The sequence below is a fragment of the Panthera onca genome, chromosome X (assembly GCF_046562875.1).
Source record: "Panthera onca isolate mPanOnc1 chromosome X, mPanOnc1 haplotype 2, whole genome shotgun sequence".
In the NCBI taxonomy this organism is placed as follows: Eukaryota; Metazoa; Chordata; class Mammalia; order Carnivora; family Felidae; genus Panthera; species Panthera onca.
In genome coordinates this window covers 72,633,368-72,659,572 of record NC_138357.1, presented here as the reverse complement: position 1 = coordinate 72,659,572, position 26,205 = coordinate 72,633,368, and the positions used below count along the sequence as shown (strand labels likewise).

General features: G+C 39.8%; 2 protein-coding genes across 6 annotated transcripts in view; one reads left to right on the top strand and one right to left on the bottom strand.

The window, feature by feature from the left end:
- The window catches only part of EDA (ectodysplasin A), a 415,885-nt gene that overhangs the window by 307,630 nt on the left and 82,050 nt on the right, over window positions 1–26,205 (top strand). The gene's annotated exons all lie outside the window — the stretch shown is intronic.
- The window catches only part of LOC145714407 (uncharacterized), a 47,887-nt gene continuing 44,536 nt past the window's right edge, over window positions 22,855–26,205 (bottom strand). Inside the window, exon 6 of the mRNA XM_081793916.1 lies at window positions 22,855–23,825. Coding sequence (XP_081650042.1) covers window positions 23,482–23,825 — 344 coding nt within the window. The 3' untranslated portion in view covers window positions 22,855–23,481. The remainder of the gene's footprint in view (window positions 23,826–26,205) is intronic.

Below are 26,205 nucleotides of genomic sequence, written 5' to 3'. Positions count from 1 at the left end.
CCCATGGTGTGCTCTTGGCATCCTTGTTGAATATTGGTAGCCTATAAATGCATAATTTATTTCTGGGCTTTCTATTCTGTTCCATTGGTCTATATGACTTTTTTTGTGCCAGTACCGTACTGTTTTGTTTACCATACCTTTGTAATATGTTTAGAAATCAGGAAATGTAATGCCTTCAGCTTTCTTCTTTTGGTTTAAGATTGCTTGGGCTATTCGGGGCCTTTTGTGGTTCCATATGAATATTAGGATTGTTTTTCCTATTTCTGTGGAAAAAAAATTATTGGAATTTTGCCAGAGATAGGATTGAATCTTTAGGTGGCTTTGTATAATATGAACATTTTAACAACATCAATTCTTCCAATCCAAGAATACAAGGGTATCTTTCTACTTTTTTGTGTGTCTTTTTCAATTTCTGTTATCAGCATTTCATAGTTTTCAGTGTACTGATATTTCACTTCCTTGGTTAAATTTGTTCCTAAGTATTTTGTTCTTTTTGATGCTATAGTAAATGGGATCTTTTTCTTAATTTATTTTTTGAATAGTTCATTGATAGTGTATAGAAAGAGACTTTTATATGTTCATTTTGTATCATACAACTTAACTGAATTCATTTGTTATTTCTAACAGGTGTTTTTGGTGGAGTTTTCTATATATAGGTTTATATCATCAGCAGACAGAGGCAATTTTGCTTTTTCCATTCCAAGTTGTATGCCTTTCATTTATTTTTCTTGTGTAATTGCTCTAGCTATAGGACTTCAAGTACTATGTTGAAAGAATTGGTGAGAATGGGTATCCTCATCTTTTTCCTGATCGTAGAGGAAAAGTTTTTTTTAGCTTTTTGCTGTTAAGTGTGATGTTAGCTGTGAGCTTGTAATATATAGCCTTTCTTATGTTGAGATACATTCTTTCTATACCTAATTTATGAAGAATTTTTATCATGAAAGAATGTTGAATTTTGTTGAATGCTTTTCTGAATCTATTGAGATGATCATATGATTTTTACCCTTCATTCTGTTAATGTGATATATCATATTTGAGAACATAAATTGTTACACCCATTTTGGATATTAATACATCTCCAGTCAAATTAAACATTAGGATACCTTTATAATCTAGCATTTACAGTTTAGGGAATCTATCATACAGAAATAAGAATACCAGTACCTAGGTCATATGTACAAGGATATTTATTATAGCACTGTTTCAGTGGCAAAAAAGAGGGATAACCCTAGTATCTACATGCAGGGAAGTGGTTGAGTAAATTATGACATAGCTATACTATTGAATACTATGCCGCTATTAAAATGAATATGTTAGAATGTTATGTATGGACTGAAAGAATACCCATGTTCTTTTGCTAGGTAATCAAAATCAAGTTTCAGAATAATCTGTAACATATAATCCCATTTTTATATAAAAAAAGAAAGATATTAACCCCCTAAAATTTTTATAGATACAGATATATGGATATAAACATAGAAACAGATGTGGAAAGCAGAAACACCAAACTCTGGATTATTGATTACATCAGGTGGAAAGAGGTTGGATGGGAAAGGGATAGCTCTTAAGTGGTTCTTTATTTAGTTCTATATTGTTTGACTTGTTACAATAAACATGTGTTACTATAATTTATTTAAAATATAATTAAAAAGTAGAAAAAATGGAGAGAAAATGGACTAGAAGGGGCATAAGGGAAACAAAGAAGCCAGTTAGGAGGCTGTTACAATGGTACACATAAGAAATGATGGTGACTTAATTAGTGTAGCAGCAATGGAAACAGAAGTAGACAGGTTTATTTTTTAAAAAATTTAATGTTTATTTTACTTTTAAGAGAGACAGAGAGTGAGTGGGAGAAGGGCAGAGAGAGAGGGACACACAGAATCTGAAACAGGCTCCAGGCTCTGAGCTGTCAGCACAGAGCCTGATGCAGGGCTCAAACTCACAAACCATGAGATCATGGCCTGAGCCGAAGTCAGAAGCTTAACCGACAGAGCCACCCAGGAGCCCCAGACAGGTTTATTTAGGAAAAAATTAGGACTTGGTGGTTTGTTTGAAGGGAGAAAATGAGGAGTCAAGGAAGCCACCCAGGTTTCTGGCAAAGTGCTATACTAGTCACTGAGATAACAATCAGAAAAGGAAGATGTGTGGTTTTAAACAGGTTTTAAGTTTCAGGTACTTGTGTGAAATTCAAGAAGAAAAAACTTGTAAGCAGTTGGGGATATGCATCTGAAGCTCAGGAAAAATATCTGGGCTGGAAATATGGATATGGAGATCATTAGCTAGGTTAGGACTCTCTCAGTTACAAGGGACAGATAGCTGGCCTAAACTGTATTAAGATCTTTTTTTCTAAGGAAGAGGGCATGGCCAAATGTCCATCTACTGATGAATGGATAAAGAAGATGTGGTATATATATACAATGGAATATTACTCAGAGATTTAAAAAAATGAAATCTTGCCATTTGCAACAACGTGGATAGAACTAGAGTGTATTATGCTAAGTGAAATAAGTCAGTCAGAGAAAGACAAATATCATATGACTTCACTCATATGTGGAATTTCAGATACAAAACAGATGAGGGGCACCAGGGTGGTTCAGTCGGTTCAGCATCCAACCTCCACTCAGGTCATGATCTCATGGTTTGTGGGTTCAAGCTCCACATTGTTCTCTGGACTTACAGTTCATAGCCTGGAGCCTCCTTTGGATTCTGTGTCTCCTCTCTTTGCCCCTCCCCTGCTTGCGTTCTGTCTCTGTCTCTCAAAATGAATAAATGTTAAAAAAAAAAAAAGACACAAAACAGATGAACATAGAGGAAGGGAAGCAAAAATAATGTAAAAACAGAGAGGAAAACAAACCATAAGAGACTCTTAAATACAGAGGACAAACTGAGGGTTGCTGGAGTGGTTTTGGGTGAGTGGGGGCTAAATGGGCGAGGGGCATTAAGGAGGACATTTGTTGGGATGAATCACTAAATTCTGTTCCTGAAATCATTATTACATTATATGTTAACTAACTTGGGTGTAAATTTTTAAAAATAATAATAAAAAGAAGAGGACATGGGATTTATTGGTTTATTTAACTGTAAAGTCCTTGATGAAGCTGGCTTAAGATATGGCTGCACCTTGGAGCTCATGTGATCTCACCAGTACTCTCTCAGCTCTGCTTTCCTTTGTATTCACCTTATTCTTCAGGCAGATTCTCCCTATAAAATGGGAAAGATGGCTAGCAGCTCTAGCTTACAATTATCCAACTTAGTAAAGCCAATGGAAACGTGTGCCTCACCCATCTACTGAAATCAGTAAGAAGGATGTTGTTGGCAACAGTGATGAGAGCAGTTTTAGTAGAGTAATAGGAATAGAAAGATTGAGAGTCAAGTTAGATGAGTCAGTAGAAAATAACAAATATAAATGAATAGCTAGAGATTTACTAACCATCTACTATGTGCAAGGCACTGTGCTATATTACATGCAGGGATATAAAAATGATTAAGATAAAGTTCCTTAGTTCTGGAAGCCCATGGTCTTCATAAAAGAGGATCTTGTAAATAATTCCCAGAGGTGATTAGTACTTATATGGAGGTATGAGATTGCAGTGGAAGCATACAGGAGGGAGCCACAGAATGGCCAATCCAATACATTAAATACATCTCCAAGGAGAAGCACACAATGGCTGGCATATACTAGGCATGCATACATGAATGGATGGAGGGAATGAAATTTGAATTGAATTTTGGAGGATGAATAGGACTTTTTTTTTAATTTAACTTTATTTTTTATTTTTTAAAATTTACATCCAAATTAGTTAGAATATAGTGAAGCAATGATTTCAGCAGATTCCTTAATGCCCCTTACCCATTTAGCCCATCCCCCCTCCCACAACCCCTCCAGCAACCCTCAGTTTGTTCTCCATATTTATGAGTCTCTTTTGTTTTGTCCCCCTCCCTGTTTTTATATTATTTTTGTTTCCCTTGCCTTATGTTCATCTGTTTTGTCTCTTAAAGTCCTCATATGAGTGAAGTCATATGATTTTTGTCTTTCTCTGACTAATTTCACTTAGTATAATACCCTCCAGTTCCATCCACATAGTTGCAAATGGCAAGATTTCATTCCTTTTGATTGCTGAGTAATACTCCATTGTATATATATACCACATCTTTATCCATTCATCCATCGATGGACATTTGGGTTCTTTCCATACTTTGGCTATTGTTGATAGTGCTGCTATAAACATGGGGGTGCATGTGTCCCTTCGAAACAGCACACCTGTATCCCTTAGATAAATGCCTAGTAGTGCAGTTGCTGGGTCGTAGGGTAGTTCTATTTTTGGTTTTTTGAGGAACCTCCATGCTGTTTTCCCAAGTGGCTGCACCAGCTTGCATTCCCACCAGCAATGCAAAAGAGATCCTTTCTCTGTATCCTCACCAACATCTGTTGTTGCCTGAGTTGTTACTGTTAGCCATTCTGACAGGTGTGAGGTGGTATCCAATATGGTTTTGATTTGTATTTCCCTGGTGATGAGTGATGTGGAGCATTTTTTCATGTGTCGGTTGGCCATCTGGATGTCTTTTTTGGAGAAGTGTCTATTCATGTCTTTTGCCCATTTCTTCACTGGATTATTTGGTTTTTGGGTGTTGAGTTTCATAAGTTCTTTGTAGATTTTGGGTTCTAACCCTTTATCTGATATGTCATTTGCAAATATCTTCTCCCTGTATAGGACTTGAATAAAGAAAAGTAGAAAGTGCAATTCTGACAAAGGGACCAGCAAATGCAAAGGCTAACCAAATCCCCTAGGTCTGTTAGCTCTCCTCATGGCTTAAATAAAAACCAGTATGTAATGTAGGAGCTTGGAAGAAGGACTGAGGAAAGCCAGAACCACTGGGCAGAGAAAATGTGTCAAGATCCCAGAACTGCCTGAGAAGCTTTCAAATGCCCACTCAGACATTTGATAAATGGTATTTTAGTCCCAAATTATCTTGGCATCTTCCCCACCTCACTGTGTCTCTCTTCTACCCTCTGTACACTTGAGAAAGAAATACTAGCTAGGCCAACACAACTCTTCCTTTCTACTAAATACAAGATATATAAGCCATGTGTAATGTTTTTTTTTAACTTTTGTAGCAGTTTTTTTCCCCTGATATTCTAAAAAAATTTTTTTAGTGTATTCATTTTTGAGAGAGAGGGAAAGACAGAGCATGAGCAGGGGGAGGGGCAGAGTGAGAGAGGGAGACACAGAATCCAAAGCAGGCTCCAGGCTCTGAGCTGTCATCACAGAGCCCAATGTGGGGCTCGAACTCATGAACCGCGAGATCATGACCTGAGCCAAAGTCGGTTGCTTAACCGACTGAGCCATCCAGATACCCCTCTCTGATATTCTATTTAGTTATCTCTGGTGCAAGGTAGCAAAATACATTTAGAACCTCAATATAATTTGAAATCAATGATTGATCCTACTTTCTTTCTTGTTTAGGATTCCAACCTGATTTAGAAGACATAGATCCTATGCCATTAACATGTTCAGAAATGTAGAGAGAGCTATTTTTGAAATAATTAAGTACCAAGGATGCTTTGCTATATATAGACTTATGAGTCTTAGCTTCATTTTATTTATTTTTTTCTTAGCTGCATTTTAGCACTGCTTCCAGTATATACCCTCTTTAATGAATCTAGTACTGTAGTAATTTAGGTCAGTTCTTGAGGGTCTAGCCTCACTTAGGTACTACATGTGCCAAGCCAGGGTTCTAAGCAACCTATGCTATTTGTTAAATAGTGTACTAATTAGAAGGTGGCTTTGTGCAAGATCTCTTCTCTCTATAGCAAAACAACTCATAGGCCTAGCCTACAGCCAGAAAGTTAGTAGTGTCAGGTAGATGAAATTCAGCACATCATTATCTTACATTGTGCCAGAAGAGCTGGAAGAAGATTGACTTGGTAATTCTCTATGTTTTGATCCTGATCTGTTTAGAATTATGGCTTCTTAAAAAGGAAATGGAAAAAGAATGTGTACCTCATGATAGCTTCACAGTATCTCCTGACAGTGTGTTCAGCTATTGTAAATACAGCAATTTTATTCTCTCCTCAAATTTCAGATATATTTCATTTATTTAAAAAAAGAAACTACATTGAAATGATCAAATTTTAAAGTATGAATTGCATGCTTTCAAAAATGAAATTTTATATTTCATGTTACACATTTAAATCTCTGTTTTGTTCAAAAGCAAAGACAAACTTCTTTTTTATTGTTTTTTCAATGTTTATTTATTTTTGAGACAGAGAAAGAGCATGAACAGGGGAGGGTCAGAGAGAGAGGGAGACATGGAATCTGAAGTGGGCTCCAGGCTCCAACCTGTCAGCACGGAGCCAGCCGAGCTGGACGCGGGGCTCGAACTCATGAACCATGAGATCATGACCTGAGCCAAAGTCCAACGCATAACCGACTGAGCCACCCAGGTGCCCTGCAAAGACAAACTTCTTTCATGAGTCACAGAGTCATTGGTTTGTATAGTGCATTATCTTTACAAGTCATCTCCAAAACTTTATAAACTTAGGTTTACACTGTAACTTGCTTAAGGGAGAGGAGTATATTTGTGGTACAAATATTTTAACTCAGGTTGTTTTCAAGTTTCAGTTCGGCATTTTGAATCTAATCTCTTCTCCCCATCCCCTAGCATAGTATTCAAAATCCAGAAGCTATCAGAAATAAGGCCCAAATTTAGTACAGTAAAGCTGCCAGTATATGGTTGAAATATATATACAAGAAAGAAAACTCAGTTGATATTATCAAGCAATCTTTCTGACCCTTGATTTCTCTCTCGGACACCTTGTTGCAGAGAAATAGCATAGAATTTAAAGCCACATAGACCTGATTTCAAATTTAAAATCACAGAGACCAAATTTCAAATCCGAGGTCTACTACTTTTAGCTTTGTGGCCTTGGCCAAGTCACATAACCTCTCTCAGCATAAGTTTTCTCATTATATAAAGGCAATAATGATACTTTCTTTGATAAGATATCATAAGGATTAGAGGTAATATAAAATTCCTAATTCAATGCTAGCACATAACAGGTGCTCAATAATTGGTGATTATTAGTATCAACTGTAACATAAGAGTAGTACTAATCCATCTACTTGTCAGGTTATAGATAAAATGGATAAGAATGCTTTTTTCAAACATCATGCTCTCTTACCCATGTTTATAGTGGAGAAAAGAAGCTATTCTGCTTATCTCACAGGACTGTGATGATCAAAAGAGATAATATATACTAAAGCACTTAGAAAATGTAAAGTGTTGTTAGGATCAAGGTGGAGTCTGTAGTTTAAATGAGGCTTAAGAGACCTCTTTTGCTTCTCCCTCCAATGAATTAAAAGTTAAAGAATAAAAACTGAGGGGCACCTGGGTGGCTCAGTTAGTTAAGCATCTGACTTTGGCTCAGGTCATGATCTCACAGCTTGTAAGTTCGAGTCCCACATCAGGTGAGCTTGAGCCCCTCTTTGGGTGAGCTTGAGCCCAGCTTCAGGTGAACACGAGCCCCACTTCAGGTAAAAACACAAACCCTGCTTCAGATGAGCCCTGCTTCTCTCTCTCTCTCTCTCTCTCTCTCTCTCTCTTTCCCTCTCTTTCCCCACTCCTTGCTTATTTGCACCTTCCCTCTCAAAAAAAATTAAAGAATAAAAATTGAATATCACAAACTGGTATTACTATTGATAGTTTGTTACTGATTTTGTCCTTCTTGCAGGAAAATACAGAATACAAGTTTTGTAAATAAAATATACTTATTCTCAGTATACCCTGATTATTCAGAGGTCTTTTATTTAGCAACCTCAAACATCCAGAACACAGCCTGGACACCTCACAGGAGGTGGGATGAAAGCCCTATGATCTGGAAACAAAATCTCAAGCCAATGAGGCCTCTCACTCTACACCTATAAGAGAGGAGTAGTGCCAACTTTACTAAGCATCTTGATTTAGTGTTGTATATGAAATAAAGGTTGCTTGCTAATATAATGAGCTTAGTTGTCTGACAACCAATTAAAATGAGAGAAGGGGTCAAGGTGCCTGGGTGGCTCAGTCAGTTAAGCGACTGACTCCATCTCAGGTCATGATCTTACAGTGTGTGCGTTTGAGCCCTGCATCAGGCTCTGTGCTGACAGCTCAGAGCCTGGAGCCTGTTTCGGAATCTGTGTCTCCCCCTCTCTCTCTGCCCCTCCCCATCTTGTGCTCTGTCTCTCTCTCTCAAAAATAAATAAACATTAAAAAAATTTTTTAATGAGAGAAGGGGTCTACTAGATGTAAGAAAACTGATACCCTAAGAAGGCATAGTTAGTGTAAAGACAGAATTCTAAAAACAGAACAAGAAAAATAAAGTCACTTGGGATCATTCATGTAGGGATTCTAACTTCCCTGTATGCCTTAGTAGACATTGAGCACTTCACTCTATGGTCCAGTAGGGAATTTTCATAGTGATGCTTAGTCCTCAACAGACAACTATATCTGACATGACAAGACAAAGAAGTCTCAAAACGTTTTACAAAAATTTCTGTCAGATTTCAAAGTTTGCTATTATTGGAGTAAGTTTTAGTTATCCAGAAAACTCATTGCTGTGGAGTCACTTCTATGGTGCCAAGTAAGTAAGCTATTAACTATACATTAAAGCTGCTAGTTGGGGTACCTGGGTGGCTCAGTCGGTGAGCAACGGACTTCAGCTCAGGTCATGATCTCACGGCTCATGAGTTTGAGTGCCACATCAGGCTTGTTGCTGTCAGCGTGGAGCCTGCTTCAAATCCTTTGTCACCCTCTTTCTCTGCCCCTTCCCCATCTCTCAAAAATTATTAAACATTACAGAGTAAGCTTAGGAGGAGAGGGAAGATGGCGGCGTAGGAGGACGCTGGGCTCACCGCGTGTCCTGCTGATCACTTAGATTCCACCTACACCTGCCTAAATAACCCAGAAAACCGCCAGAGGATTAGCAGAACGGAGTCTCCGGAGCCAAGCGCAGATGAGAGGCCCACGGAAGAGGGTAGGAAGGGCGGCGAGGCAGTGCACGCTCCAGGGACCGGCGGGAGGGAGCCGGGGCGGAGGGGCGGCTCGCCGGCCAAGCAGAGCCCCCGAGTCTGGCTGGCAAAAGCGGAGGGGCCAGACAGACTGTGTTCCGACAGCAAGCACGACTTAGCGTCTGGGAGGTCATAAGTTAACAGTTCTGCTCAGAAAGCGGGAAGGCTGGAGGACAAAGGGAGGGAGAGCTGCTGAGCCCCCAGATGACAGAGCTCAGTTTGGTGGGGAACAAAGGTGCTCGCCAGCGCCATCTCCCCCGCCCATCCCCCAGCCAAAATCCCAAAGGGAACCAGTTCCTGCCAGGGAACTTGCTCGCTCCGCGCAAACACCCAACTCTGTGCTTCTGCGGAGCCAAACCTCCTGCAGCGGATCTGACTCCCTCCCGCTGCCACAGGGCCCCTCCTGAAGTGGATCACCTAAGGAGGAGCGAGCTAAGTCTGCCCCTCCTGCCCCCGTGCACCTTGCCTACCCACCCCAGCTAATACGCCAGATCCCCAGCACCACAAGCCTGGCAGTGTGCAAGTAGCCCAGATGGGCCACCCCACCCCACAGTGAATCCCGCCCCTAGGAGAGGGGAAGAGAAGGCACACACCAGTCTCACTGTGGCCCCAGGGGTGGGCTGGGGGCAGACATCAGGTCGGACTGCGGCCCCGCCCACCAACTCCAGTTATACACCACAGCACAGGGGAAGTGCCCTGCAGGTCCTCACCACTCCAGGGACTATCCAAAATGACCAAACAGAAGAATTCCCCTCAGAAGAATCTCCAGGAAATAACAACAGCTAATGAACTGATCAAAAAGGATTTAAATAATATAACAGAAAGTGAATTTAGAATAATAGTCATAAAATTAATCGCTGGGCTTGAAAACAGTATAGAGGACAGCAGAGAATCTCTTGCTACAGAGATCAAGGGACTAAGGAACAGTCACGAGGAGCTGAAAAGCGCTTTAAACGAAATGCAAAACAAAATGGAAACGACGACGGCTCGGATTGAAGAGGCAGAGGAGAGAATAGGTGAACTAGAAGATAAAGTTTTGGAAAAAGAGGAAGCTGAGAGAAAGAGAGATAAAAAAATCCAGGAGTATGAGGGGAAAATTAGAGAACTAAGTGATACACTAAAAAGAAATAATATACGCATAATTGGTATACCAGAGGAGGAAGAGAGAGGGAAAGGTGCTGAAGGGTTACTTGAAGAAATTATAGCTGAGAACTTCCCTGAACTGGGGAAGGAAAAAGGCATTGAAATCCAGGAGGCACAGAGAACTCCCTTCAGACGTAACTTGAATCGATCTTCTACACGACGTATCATAGTGAAACTGGCAAAATACAAGGATAAAGAGAAAATTCTGAAAGCAGCAAGGGATAAACATGCCCTCACATATAAAGGGAGACCTATAAGACTCGTGACTGATCTCTCTTTTGAAACTTGGCAGGCCAGAAAGGATTGGCACGATATCTTCAGTGTGCTAAACAGAAAAAATATGCAGCCGAGAATCCTTTATCCAGCAAGTCTGTCATTTAGAATAGAAGGAGAGATAAAGGTCTTCCCAAACAAACAAAAACTGAAGGAATTCATCACCACTAAACCAGCCCTACAAGAGATCCTAAGGGGGATCCTGTGAGACAAAGTACCAGAGACATCACTACAAGCATGAAATCTACGGACATCACAATGACTCTAAACCCATATCTTTCTATAATAACACTGAATGTAAATGGACTAAATGGGCCAACCAAAAGACATAGGGTATCAGAATGGATAAAATAACAAGACCCATCTATTTGCTGTCTACAAGAGACTCATTTTAGATCTGAGGACACCTTCAGATTGAGAGTGAGAGGACAGAGAACTATTTATCATGCTACTGGAAGTCAAAAGAAAGCTGGAGTAGCCATACTTATATAAGACAAACTGGACTTTAAATTAAAGGCTGGAACAAGAGATGAAGAAGGGCATTATATAATAATCACAGGGTCTATCCATCAGGAAGAGCTAACAATTATAAATGTCTATGCACCAAATATGGGAGCCCCCAGATATATAAAACAATTACTCATAAACATAAGCAACCTTATTGATAAGAATGTGGTCATTGCAGGGGACTTTAACACCCCACTTACAGAAATGGATAGATCATCTAGACACACGGTCAATAAAGAAACAAGGGCCCTGAATGATACATTGGATCAGATGGACTTGACAGATATATTTAGAACTCTGCCTCCCAAAGCAACAGAATATACTTTCTTCTCGAGTGCACATGGAGCATTCTCCAAGATAGATCACATACTGGGTCACAAAACAGCCCTTCATAAGTTTACAAGAATTGAAATTATACCATGCATACTTTCAGACCACAATGCTATGAAGCTTGAAATCAACCACAGGAAAAAGTCTGGAAAACCTCCAAAAGCATGGAAGTTAAAGAACACCCTACTAACGAATGAGTGGGTCAACCAGGCAATTAGAGAAGAAATTAAAAAATATATGGAAACAAACGAAAATGAAAAGACAACAATCCAAACGCTTTGGGACGCAGCGAAGGCAGTCCTGAGAGGAAAATACATTGCAATCCAGGCCTATCTCAAGAAACAAGAAAAATCCCAAATACAAAATCTAACAGGCACCCCCAAAGGAAATAGAAGCAGAACAGCAAAGGCAGCTTAAACCCAGCAGAAGAAGAGAAATAATAAAGATCAGAGCAGAAATAAACAATATAGAATCTAAAAAAACTGTAGAGCAGATCAACGAAACCAAGAGTTGGTTTTTTGAAAAAATAAACAAAATTGACAAACCTCTAGCCAGGCTTCTCAAAAAGAAAAGGGAGATGACCCAAATAGATAAAATCATGAATGAAAATGGAATTATTACAACCAATCCCTCAGAGATACAAACAATTATCAGGGAATACTATGAAAAATTATATGCCAGCAAATTGGACAACCTGGAAGAAATGGACAAATTCCTAAACACCCACACACTTCCAACACTCAATCAGGAGGAAATAGAAAGCTTGAACAGACCCATAACCAGCGAAGAAATGGAATCGGTTATCAAAAATCTCCCAACAAATAAGAGTCCAGGACCAGATGGCTTCCCAGGGGAGTTCTACCAGACGTTTAAAGCAGAGATAATACCTATCCTTCTCAAGCTATACCAAGAAATAGAAAGGGAAGGAAAACTTCCAGACTCATTCTATGAAGCCAGTATTCCTTTGATTCCTAAACCAGACAGAGACCCAGTAAAAAAAGAGAACTACAGGCCAATTTCCCTGATGAATATGGATGCAAAAATTCTCAATAAGATACTAGCAAATCGAATTCAACGGCATATAAAAAGAATTATTCACCATGATCAAGTGGGATTCATTCCTGGGATGCAGGGCTGATTCAACATTCGCAAATCAATCAACGTGATACATCACATTAACAAAAAAAAAGAGAAGAACCATATGATCCTGTCAATCGATGCAGAAAAGGCCTTTGACAAAATCCAGCACCCTTTCTTAATAAAAACCCTTGAGAAAGTCGGGATAGAAGGAACATACCTAAAGATCATAAAAGCCATTTATGAAAAGCCCACAGCTAACATCATCCTCAATGGGGAAAAACTGAGACCTTTTCCCCTGAGATCAGGAACACAACAGGGATGCCCACTCTCACCGCTGTTGTTTAACATAGTGCTGGAAGTTCTAGCATCAGCAATCAGACAACAAAAGGAAATCAAAGGCATCAAAATTGGCAAAGATGAAGTCAAGCTTTCGCTTTTTGCAGATGACATGATATTATACATGGAAAATCCGATAGACTCCACCAAAAGTCTGCTAGAACGGATACATGAATTCAGCAAAGTTGCAGGATACAAAATCAATGTACAGAAATCAGTTGCATTCTTATACACTAACAATGAAGCAACAGAAAGACAAATGAAGAAACTGATCCCATTCACAATTGCACCAAGAAGCATAAAATACCTAGGAATAAATCTAACCAAAGATGTAAAAGATCTGTATGCTGAAAACTATAGAAAGCTTATGAAGGAAATTGAAGAAGATATAAAGAAATGGAAAGACATTCTGTGCTCATGGATTGGAAGAATAAATATTGTCAAAATGTCAATACTACCCAAAGCTATCTACACATTCAATGCAATCCCAATCAAAATTGCACCAGCATTCTTCTCGAAACTAGAACAAGCAATCCTAAAATTCATATGGAACCACAAAAGGCCCCGAATAGCCAAAGTAATTTTGAAGAAGAAGACCAAAGCAGGAGGCATCACAATCCCAGACTTTAGCCTCTACTACAAACCTGTCATCATCAAGACAGCATGGTATTGGCACAACAACAGACACACAGACCAATGGAATAGAATAGAAACCCCAGTACTAGACCCACAAACGTATGGCCAACTCATCTTTGACAAAGCAGGAAAGAACATCCAATGGAAAAAAGACAGTCTCTTTAACAAATGGTGCTGGGAGAACTGGACAGCAACATGCAGAAGGTTGAAACTAGACCACTTTCTCACACCATTCACAAAAATAAACTCAAAATGGATAAAGGACCTGAATGTGAGACAGGAGACCATCCAAACCCTAGAGGAGAAAGCAGGAAAAGACCTCTCTGACCTCAGCCGTAGCAATCTCTTACTCGACACATCCCCAAAGGCAAGGGAATTAAAAGCAAAAGTGAATTACTGGGACCTTATGAAGATAAAAAGCTTCTGCACAGCAAAGGAAACAACCAACAAAACTAAAAGGCAACCAAAGGAATGGGAAAAGATATTTGCAAATGACATATCGGACAAAGGGCTAGTATCCAAAATCTATAAAGAGCTCACCAAACTCCACACCCGAAAAACAAATAACCCAGTGAAGAAATGGGCAGAAAACATGAATAGACACTTCTCTAAAGAAGACATCCGGATGGCCAAGAGGCACATGAAAAGATGTTCAACGTCGCTCCTTATCAGGGAAATACAAATCAAAACCACACTCAGATATCACCTCAGGCCAGTCAGAGTGGCCAAAATGAACAAATCAGGAGACTATAGATGCTGGAGAGGATGTGGAGAAACGGGAACCCTCTTACACTCTTGGTGGGAATTCAAATTGGTGCAGCCGCTCTGGAAAGCAGTGTGGAGGTTCCTCAGAAAATTAAAAATAGACCTACCCTATGACCCAGCAGTAGTACTGCTAGGAATTTATCCAAGGGATACAGGAGTACTGATGCATAGGGGCACTTGTACCCCAATGTTTATAGCGGCACTCTCAACAATAGCCCAATTATGGAAAGAGCCTAAATGTCCATCAACTGATGAATGGATAAAGAAATTGTAGTTTATATACACAATGGAATACTACGTGGCAATGAGAAAGAATGAAATATGGCCTTTTGTAGCAACGTGGATGGAACTGGAGAGTGTGATGCTAAGTGAAATAAGCCATACAGAGAAAGACAGATAGCATATGGTTTCACTCTTATGTGGATCCTGAGAAACTTAACAGAAACCCATGGGGGAGGGGAAGGAAAAAAAAAAAAGAGGTTAGAGTGGGAGAGAGCCAAAGCATAAGAGACTCTTAAAACCTGAGAACAAACTGAGGGTTGATGGGGGGTGGGAGGGAGGGGAGGGTGGGTGATTGGTATTGAGGAGGGCACCTTTTGGGATGAGCACTGGGTGTTGTATGGAAACCAATTTGACAATAAATTTCATATATTAAAAAAAAATTATTAAACATTAAAAAAATGTTTTTAAAAAGCTGCTAGGCAAAAACCATATAACATTGTAATTAGAAAGAAATATGTATGGTATTTAACCAACTCTACTAGAAGCCATCTTAAAGATTAATAAATTCTAAAATAATATATACATATATCAAATCATTACCTTGTACACCATAAACTAATCTGTTATATGTCAATTATATCTCACTAAAACTGAAAAAATAAAAATAGTATGTATGTAATAAGTGCATTTAAGACAGAAATCACCTTATGGGATGCCTGAGTGGCTCAGTCGGTTGAGCATTGGACTTCGGCTCAGGTCATGATCTCACAGCTCATGAGTTTGAGCCCCGCATTAGGCTCTGTTCTGGAGCCTGGAGCCTGCTTCAGATTTTGTGTCTCCCCCTCTCTCTCTCTCTCTGCCCCTCCCCCACTTGTGCTCTTTCTGTCTGTCTCTCTCAAAAATAAATAAACGTTTTTAAAAAATTAAAAAGAAACATCACCTTGGACCTAAAATTACGCAAAACCTATTTGAATACTGATAAAAGTAATTTCCAAAATATTAAATACAGTATTATAACCATTATATAGTTACAAACAGCTAAGGTTTTTTTCTTAAAGAAAGCTTTTTGGAAATACATATAAATGTGATACAATTATATGAAAATTATATGAAAAGAATGATGAACACAAGATTCATGATAGTTTACCTCGGGTGGGGGAGAGATAGGAGGTGAGAGTGAGAAGGAACCGCATGATTGGATGTAAGTTTTTACAAAGTCCTAGGTTTTGTTTTAAGTGATTGGTTCCCAGGTGCTTGTTCCATTGTGTGGTTTTTTTTTAACTAAATAAAGTGAGTTACACATAGACCGATGTGAGTTAGGATATGCTGTAAATGTAAAATACACACCAGATTTCAAAGACTTAGGTACCAAAAAAAAAAAAACAATGTAAAACATCTTATTAATATATATTTACATTGATTACATGTTGAAATTATAATATATTGGACATATTGAGTTAAAATCCAATAAATTGGATATATTAAGTAAAATTAATTTCACTTTTTTTACTTTTTAATATGGCTAATAGAAAATTTAAAACTACATATGTGGCTCAAAATTGTGGCTGTGGCAGTGTAAGAATTCTACAGCACTGGTCTTTATGTTTTTAACCAGTTGTTTTCAGACTTAAAGCTAGTTAGTTTGTCTTTTTAGACTTAGTAATTCTAATTTATTTCATTTTTGGCTTCTAAAATCTCAACTGAAAGTTTTAATAAATATGAAAGCAATGCATGTCCCTTCTAAAACAAAGTTAAACATGAGAGAAATTTGATTTAATACAAGGAAAGTAATATCACAACCTCAGTTTCCAGACTTAGCCACCATTAACAATTAAGTAGTTTTCTAGGTGTGTGTGCTTTTAAGGTTTTAGAACCTGAACATCAAAGTTATCTATCTCCTTTTCTCTCTGTGACCAGAGAAGTAATGGAAGGTCATAGCTTGCTTTTGTGCCACTTCTGGAGTGGGAATACTCTAATGTTAGCTGGATTTGGATTTCTTTCCCTGGCCAAGATTCTTCTCCTCCCCAAAAGAAATGCCATTTGGCCTATATTTATAGTAAAATCCAAAGTGAGCTGAAATTAATTTTCCAAGAATTTCCTAATATCCCTGGAGAAATCAGAGAGCCAATGGGTTATTACAAAACCAGAACTAAGAATCACTGTTTCAACCTATTGGTCTCCAACAAAGTACCTGATCACTTCTCCCACTGGGTATTAAGCAGGCTTCTGGTGGGAGTGTAACAATCTGAAGAAAACAAGGTGCATCCTTTTGTCTTCAGTCATAGCTTCCTCTGTATTCTTAGGAAACAGTTTAATGGAGATAGCTGTAAAGGGAAAAAAGAATACAAAGGTCAGATTTGGATTATGTGCCAGGTCTTGAAAATGTTCTTTCCATATTGCCTGAGGCTCTATATGAAAATCATTAATAGAGGAATAGCTTCTTTTTTTTTTCAAATGCCATAGAGATTATAGAAGCTATTTTCTTTGTTCACATTACTGATTGATAAGGTCAAAGATTCTGGATGCATTTCTTGGAACAAACACCAAATAATTTGACATTTTTCCTTGTTGTCTGTTCAGTGAAGCAAATTCACTCAACAATTATATTCTTAAAAAGATACCAATGGACTTTTAAATCATATTGTATATGATCTCATTTTTTGCATTCTATATGATCTCAGGTTGAGACCTGCATGAGAAAAATAAATACAAACTGCACTCTTACTGCTATTCTAACTAGGATCTCTTTCCTCTCCCTTTTATAGAGGAATGACAGACGTGAAAGAGGCATTCCAACCAAGGCTTTTCTGAAACTCTTTTTAAGTCATTGTTCAAAGCCATCCTATCTACCCTCGAGTCCATTATCATTTTTCTTCTATCCTAACTCTCTTCAATTCCAGTTTGTTTCTTTATTGGTCACATATTGTTTTTGTGTCTTACCTCCTCCTCCTGTAAGATTGACAGTTCCTTGAAGTAATAGACCATGTCAAGATCTAATTCTAAAGTAATATAATGCACGTATCCAGAAAATACTTATCAACAATATTATTACCTAGAACCCATTTGCCCTAAACCTTGTCTGGGTTTATCTTATGCTATTCATGCCTTTTTTTTTAGGCTGCAAATGCAAATAACATACTAAGCTTGTCCAGAGGTCACAAAAAGATAAATGGGAATTAGAAACAAATGAACAACATATGAGAGTTTTATATATTAATGGCTTATTTATATATTTTTTATATTTTTGTTTGCTTTTCCTATGTAGAAATGTATCCTTTTTATGGAGCACTGTGTGATTTAATTTTTTGAACAGAATAACAGATTAAACAGAATAGTTGGCAGAAAATAGGTTTAGAATTCAGATCTAGTCCAACTACTAACTAACTGTGGGATTTAGGTGAATCAAACCTCTGTTTAATTTCTTGGGAATGGGAGGTAGATGGCTTAACAGTTGTCCTGATCACCTCACAAGGATATTAACAGGATAAATACATCAGAAAGTGCTTTGTAAATTAAACACCGTATAAATATGAGGTTCTTCAGATGTGGTTACATTTGCACTTCCAACATTCAGGGAAAAAATTCATTTCCTGTTAGCTTCCTTTGTAGTTTGCAAATGTAGCCACAAAGTACTTTGGCCTTTGTCAGTATAGTAAAAATGCCAACCAGCCTTTAGACAGATGTAATTTATTTGAGAAAATGATATTAGCTCACTTCTCTCTTTTTTTAAAATTAAAATCAATGTTTTATTAAAATAGCTACACATAGAAATATAAACATTATATTAAATAGTATACATACAGCAAAATTCCAAAGCACCTCAGTAATACATTGCTCACTAATTATTCACTGTTATAATCCTCATTATTGTTTTAAAACAGATGTATTGAGATATCATTCACACTTCACCCATTTAACATGTACAACTCAGTAGTTATTAGACTGTTCACAGAGTTGTACAATCAACAACATCAGTTTTAGAACATTTTCCTTACTTCAAAAAGAAACTCTTTAGCTATCATCTCCCAACTTCTCCATTCCCTCCCCCAGCCCTAGGCAACCACTAATGCATTTTCTGTCCCAGTAGATGTCCCTATTCTGGACGTTTCATGTTAATGAACTCATATAATATATAGTCTTTTGTGTCTGACTTCTTTCTCTTAGCATAAGATTCTCAAAGTTCCTCCATTTTGTAGCATGTATCAATACTTTGTTCTTTTTTTATCATGATAAAATATATATAACATAAAATTTACCATTTAACCATTTTCAAGGATACAATTCAGTGACATGAAGTACATTCACAATGTTTTGCAACCATCACTACTTTCCATTTCCAAAATTTCTTCATCCTCCCAAAGAGAAACAAACTCTCCATCCATTAAACTATAACTCCCCTTTCCCCACTCCCACCAGCTCCTGGTAACTGCTCTTCTATTTTCTGTCTCTGTGACTTTGCCTGTTCTAAGTACCTCATATAAATAGAATCATACAATATTTGTTGACAACATACATTATGTTGTCAAGGTTCATATATGTTGGAGTATGTATCAGTACTTCATTCTTTTTAGGGATGAATAATATTTTAGGGATATACCATATTTTATCCATTCATCAGTTGATGTACACTTGAGTTGTTTCCACTTTGGGCTATTATGAGTAATACTGCTGTGAACTTACATGTATATATTTTAATGAAAATATATTTTTATCTCTCTTAAGTATATACCCAGGAGTAGAATTTCAGGGTCAAATAGTAACTCTCTGTTCTACCTTTTGAGGAACTTCCAGAAATGTTTTCCAAAGTAGCTGTACCATTTTACAATCCCACTAGTAGTGTATGAGGATTACAATTTCTCCACATTCTCACCAACACTTATTACTATCTGTTTTTTTTTTATTATAGCCATCTAGTGGGTGTGAAGTGGTCTCTCATTGTGGTTTTGCTTTATATTTCCGTGATGACTAATGATGTTGAGCATCTTTTCATGTACTTATTAGCTATTTGCATATCACCTTTGGAGAAATGTCTATTCAGATCTTTTGCCCATTTTCCAAGTGGATTATTTTTTATTGAGTTCTATATATATTGTAGATTTAATTCTCATAAGATATATTATTTGTAAATATTTTCTCCCATTCTGTGGGTTGTCTTTTTACTTTCTCATTGGTATCATTTGTAGCACATAAGTTTTTAATTTTGATGAAGTCCACTCTATTTTTTCTTTCATCCCTTGTGTTCCTCATTGTTTTTATTGCTTCTGTTTTAACTTAGAAAAGAAAAATCCAGGGTATGTTTTCCACTCCCCATGTGATTTAGGTTCAGTCACAACTCAAGTGGCTCTGATTTTTCTATGATTTCAGGTGTCCGTAGCTTAGAAAATCCAGAAAAATAAAAGTAAAATCCAAGGTATGTTTTCTACTCACCTTGTGATTTGATATTTGGTCACAACTCAAATGTCTGTGCTGTCTGATCTCCATAGCTTCTTTGACAATGGTAGTCTACCTTTGCTACATTACTTTCCTTGCAGAACTGAGTGGTCTAAACTAGGAAACAAGAAGTCAGTTATTTCCTCTCTCTCACCCTTTTGTAAGGACTATTCCTTCCTATCTTTCAGTTTGCAGAAATGGAGTGAGATTATAGTCATATTGATATATCTGTGCTTTAACATATAACCAATATACCTGGTCTCTGTATTAATTGATTAGATTTTGCCTACTATAAAAATATTCTTACACTTAACTATGATGTTAGCTGTTCGGCTCTAATATTTAGAAAAATATTCTAAACACTTAACTATGATGTTAGCTGTTCGGCTCTAATAACACATGTTTTTTCTGAATAACTTAGTTACAGAATACCTCAGCAAAAAAATTTGAGCTGATGACCACATGAGATCAAATTTCTGCCAGAACACAACACTTACACATTTAAATCAAAAACCGTAGATGACCTCTAGGATTCTTTCAGCCATGAATTATGTTCATTTTAGGCAGATTTGAAATTATTTAATAAAACTATTTAACATATCTAGTTCATTTATTATGGACTAAATAAGCCACGTGCTGTGATATAGACCTCAGGCTCAATTCTAAAATTAGCTTTCATCTATTGTATTCCTACTAGGTTCTGGGCATTGTGCTAGGCATTCTAATCCTCGCATTATCCCTGCACATTAAATGAAGGTTATTCTCATTTTACATACAAACATAACATCAACCTCAGAAATGTGACGTAATTTGAGCAGAGGGTACAAGTGGTTAAAAAAAAAAGAACAAAAATAAAGTCTTCGTTGTCAGTTTGCCCCTCTTGGCAGGTGTTCATTTTGCCTTTTGATGCTTCCAGACCTAATCTTAACCCTAAAGTATTCATGTTGACCTGCTCTTGCCTGAGTCTTGGACACACTGGGTTTGTTTTGGTTTTTTTTTTAGAGATTTTTTGGATAGAAATTTTTCTAGCCATAAGCATTCCACTGGGGTTGCAGGGCACCAACTTGCTTTAGTGTCTCTAGGTGGAAAAAGCTAAAAGTGGCTTTTTTTGTATGTTTTCATTTAAATTCCAGTTTGTTAACTTACAGTGTGATATTAGTTTCAGGTGTACAATATAGTGATTCAACACTTCCATACATCAGAAGAAAGTGAATTTTTTGAATGAAAGTTTAGAATCTTAGTAAAGCTGCAAAACCTAGACCCACCCCCAAACTACTGTCTTGGTGATGCTCATCTCTCTTTATCACTAGATCCTTTTTGGTTGGTGAGATAGGACCTTGGTGTGCAGTATCATTAATACACCATTAAAACTCAACATTTAGGTTCAATTTCCCCATTTATACACCAAAAATCAATCTTGTACTGATATGCCCCGATTCGAGAGACCCCCCGAAAACAAACCACCAGAGTCCAGAGTCAAAGCCAAGCGGCAAGGGTCGTTTATTGCAGGTTCGAACCCGGTCCTCTGCGCACTCATTGCCGGTGACGCTAAGAGGCCCCGAGCAAGGATCTTACAGCTTCTTTTATAGACAGGCACAAACAAGTTAGGGATTTTTTTAGAGGTTACAGAGCTGTTGTTGGTTGACATTTAAATTTGAACACTCAGCAGAACTTGATTGGTTCCCGCCTTTATTTCAAACCACTCAGCAGAACTTGATTGGTTCCTGCCTTTATGTCAGACTACAACCGGGCACGCCCTGGCTGGTTTCAGGAATGGTGGGGGGGGGGGGGGTTCTTTTCTTTGCAGTTGTGAGTACACCTGGTAATTTTTCTCTTAGTCTCTCATTCCCCCCTCTCTTTGGTGCCTTAAGAGCCAATTTTGGATCTTATGTGTCTGACTCAAATGTTTCGGTAATGACGGGTTGGTATTGGGTCCTAAGGACCATCAGTTGGATCGTGTTAACTCGGTCTTTGATAAAGGCAACTAGTTTATTAATAATATAAGGCCCGAGGGTGAGGAGGAGGAGGAGTATAAGGGGCCCAGCTAGAGCAGAAAGCAGGGTGGCTAGCCATGGGGACTGATTGAACCAAGACTCAAACCAGCCTTGTTGTTGTTCTCGTTCACGCTTCCGTTTGGCCAGGCCTTCCTAACTTTAGCCATGGACTCTCGGACTACTCCGGTGTGGTCAGCATAAAAACAACATTCTTCTCTTAAGGCTGCACATAAACCTCCCTGTTGGAGGAAGACTAGATCTAGCCCCCTTCGGTTCTGTAGGACCACTTCAGAAAGGGAGGTCAGAGATTTTTCGAGGTGCGAGATTGAGTCCTCAAGTCTGGCTATATCCTCATCAATGGCTGCCCTTAGGCTATTGAACCCTTGGTGCTGGATGGCTAGTGATGAGATCCCTGTTCCTGCCCCTATGGCACTGAGGCCAAATAAGGTGGCCAAGGTTATGGTCATAAAGGGTTCCCGTTTTGTTCTTATTGACTCTCTTGCTTCCGTCCCTTCTGCCCACAGATCATATACAACATTTTCTCGGTGGTAAATAACCTTTGGAAATATTAATATCATGATACAATATTCGGGTGACAAATTAAAAACATCCCTGCTAACACATGGGGTAAGCCCTGTCTTAGAACAAATCCACCAACTGTCAGGAGCTGGAATTATCTATTTAGATTCACCCATAGAGTAATTAGTCGGGGCACAGAGCTGGATATGGCTAGAGGGGACCTTTCCTATACAAGTCCCATTGCCAGTGACCGCTTGCAGTGTGAGGCGGGGGCCCTTTCGATTCCACTTGCAAGCTGCTGGCGACTCTTCTCCTGACTGTGAAAAAGGGGCAGCTAGACCTATGGCTTCATAGAAGGGGGGTTTTATATCATAACATAGCCAGCAGGCCCTTGTTGCCTCAGGGTCCGATCGGTTTAAGGCCTCATACACTGCTGTTAGCAATTTCCATAGGGAGTCTATACCTTCTGGGTTCTGATTTTTTGGACAGCTTGTGCTTTTACTCCTGGGATAAGGACGGGGATCCTGCTGGAGGGAGTAGTGGGGATCTGCCTGGGGATAGGCTCGTTTCTTTTTTTTTTTTTTCTAATACCTGATTTGGCCCTACCGGTTGTACAAGAGGGGAGACTTTTAATTTTATTTGAATGGCAGTCCCAAAGAGGGGATATTGATATAAGTAGACTCCCCAGGTGAGTCCTAAGACCCACCACCTGTCCTTTTTCCCCTCCTCTGTAAATCTTACACGAATAAGGTTACAGTTTTCATCATACCTGGTGCGGGTACATGGTTGGACATAGGACATTTCAATAAATTGGGGTTTTACTTCCCACTTCCATTCTCCATCATTGGAGGTGACACAACTCCAGGCTGCGCAATAGAGGTTTTCAAACCCTCCACATGTGTGCCTCATCGCCCCCGTCCTAAATCCCAGACATGCATAAAATCCATTTCTACTTATTGATACCCTCCTTTGCAGTTGCCTCCATTTACCTCCTTCCATTTCTTTTAATGGACTAATTTTTTCTAAATTAAAATATAAATCTGGCCACCAGGTATTTAATGGGGCAGTTCCTAGGGTTTTGTTGTAGACTTCATGAGTCTCTAAATTAGTAATTTCCCATGTCAAATTATAGGGGTTGTGGGGGTTTGAATTTACAGACAGAATTTGCAGAACAATCAAGAGAAGGGCAAGTACCATAGTTACGGCTCAGTCCGTTGGCGGCGTAGGGTCAATTTTAAAGGATTGTCCTTAGTCCGATCAACAGTCCAGGTTGTCTTTGAAGGTCCGATGAGGTCTGAGAATGGGTCCACTGGTTTGGCGTGGGTGAAATGGATCCAGGTGGCGATTCCGTCTACTTTGATGGCAGTAGGTGTTGTCAGGATGACCTGGAAGGGTCCTTTCCACCTGGGCTCCAGAGTTCCCTGCCGATGATGTTTGACGAGGACCAAATCCCCTGGCTGGAATTGATGTGGAATAGGCGGGGGTCCAGTCTCATAGAGTTCCTTTAATTTGGGCCATACATCTTCATGGACCCTCTGCAAGGCTTGTAGGGAGAACAAGAATTCAAGACTATTATCGTTCTCAGCTTTGACAAGGTTATCTTTTAGGTTAGGGATGATGGGGGGGGGTGGTCTACCATGTATTATTTCATAGGTGTGAGTCCCAGTTTGTATGGGGAATTACGCACCCTGAACAGAGCGTAGGGGAGAAGGACCACCCAACTACCTCCAGCCTCCATGGTCAATTTGGTTAGGGTCTCCTTTAATGTTCTGTTCATTCTCTCTACCTGTCCTGAGCTTTGGGGTCGGTATACACAATGTAATTTCCAATCAGCCCCAAGTATGGAAGCCAGTCCCTGACTTACCTTAGAGACGAATGCAGGTCCATCGTCTGACCCTATCATTACTGGAAAACCATACCTGGGCAGGATTTCTTCTAGGATCTTTTTGGCTACAATCTGAGCTGTTTCATTCTTGGTTGGAAAGGCTTCAGTCCATCCTGAAAAGGTATCTACAAAAACTAGCAAATACTTAGATCCATATTTTCCTGGTTTTACCTCAGTGAAATCTACTTCCCAATAGGTCCCCGGTCTGCTCCCTCTTTGTCTTACCCTTGTTGTCTGAGGATTGCTACTCGCATTGTTGAGTTGGCACACTGTACATTTAGTGACTACTTGATCGACCTTATCAGAGACATTTCTGATTTTTAGTCCAGTCTGTCTCAGTAAGTCCAACATTCGCAGGGAACCTAAGTGGGTGCTGCGATGGATCCACTCTAGAACTTGCCATCCTAGTTTATCTGGGAGTATAATGCTGCTTTTAGAGTATCTCCACCAGCCATCTTTGATTCGGGTCATAGGAAGTTTACTCATCCATTGAATGTCGCTTTCTGAATACTCAGGGCTGGGGGGCAATTCCCAGGGTCCGGGGTCTGGCAGCTGGAGGGTCAGCAATTGCGCTGGGGGCCGAGCTATGTTTTTTGCAGTCTGATCGGCCAAATTGTTGCCCCGGGAAACTGGGTCTGTTGTCTTCTGGTGTCCTGGACAATGCACAATCGCTAGCTTTTTGGGTTCCCATAAGGCTGCTAGCAGGGCTAGAATCTCTTCTTTATTTCTGATGTGTTTCCCTTCAGCTGTGAGGAGCCCCCGTTCTCTGTATATTGCCCCATGTACATGAGCGGTGGTGAAGGCATATCGGCTATCAGTGTACACGGTTAGCTTGCGGTCTCTTCCTAACTTTAGGGCCTGTGTTAAGGCTATTAGCTCAGCCTTCTGGGCTGAGGTTCCAGGGGGTAGAGCTTCTGCCCACACCACCTCGGTCTCTGAAGTCACGGCCGCCCCCGCATACCTTTGTCCTTGGTGAACGAAGCTGCTTCCGTCGGTAAACCAGATGGCGTCCGCATCCGATAATGGTTGGTCCTGCAAGTCCTCCCGGCCCCCTTTGCCCTGTCGGGGCGGCTCGCGGCGAGGCCGAGTCACGTGCGGGGCTGCGCCCCGGGGATGCGTGCCCCGGCGGCTGCCCGCGGGCCCCGCCCCCGCTCCCCGCTGGCGATCCCCCCAGTTGGAAATGAATTAGGGCCCCCATTTTGGTAAGCAAATCCCTCCCCAACAGGGGGCAGGGGCTGTCGGGAATGACCAGGAAGGAGTGGGTTACCTTCCCAGTTCCTAAGTCCACAGTCCTCTGAGTTGTCCAGGGGTACTTATTTATTCCGGTGGCCCCTTGTACCCAGGATGGTTTTTCAGATACTTTTCCATGGGGCTTGACCAGAACTGAGTGCTGTGCCCCGGTATCAACTAGGAACTGGACTGGGGTCCCCTCCACTTGCAATGTTACCCTAGGTTCGGGGAGGGGATCCGAACCCCATCCTCCCTAGTCTGTATCTTGGGTAAACAGTATGGGGGCTATTTTAGGCTGCCATTGCCCTTGGCTGGGGCGGGGTTGTTTCTTCTTGGGGCATTCTCGTATCCAATGGCCTTTTTCTTTACAATAGGCGCATTGATCTTTATCTAAGTGCCGCCTGGGAGGGCGTATTGTTTGAATGCCTTCTGGGGGTGGCAGTTCTTTCTGGACTATAGCGGCCAGGACTTTAGTCATTTTCTCTGTGGCTTTGATCTGTCTCTCTTCTGGGGCGTCCCTGTTGTTGTAGACCTATTGTGCTATACGGAGCAGATCCTGGATCTGTTTACCTTCTAAATCCTCTAGCCTTTGGAGTTTTTTTTCTAATGTCAGGAGCTGCTTGATTTACAAAGGACATAATGACAGCAGCCTGGTTCTCAGGGACTTCTGGATCCATGGGGGTAAACTGCCTAAAGGCTTCCATTAATCTTTCTAAGTAAGCAGCTGGACTCTCTGCCTTTCCCTGTACGACCGAATATACCTTAGCCAAATTGGTGGGCTTGCGAGCTGCAGCCCGGAGACCTGCCA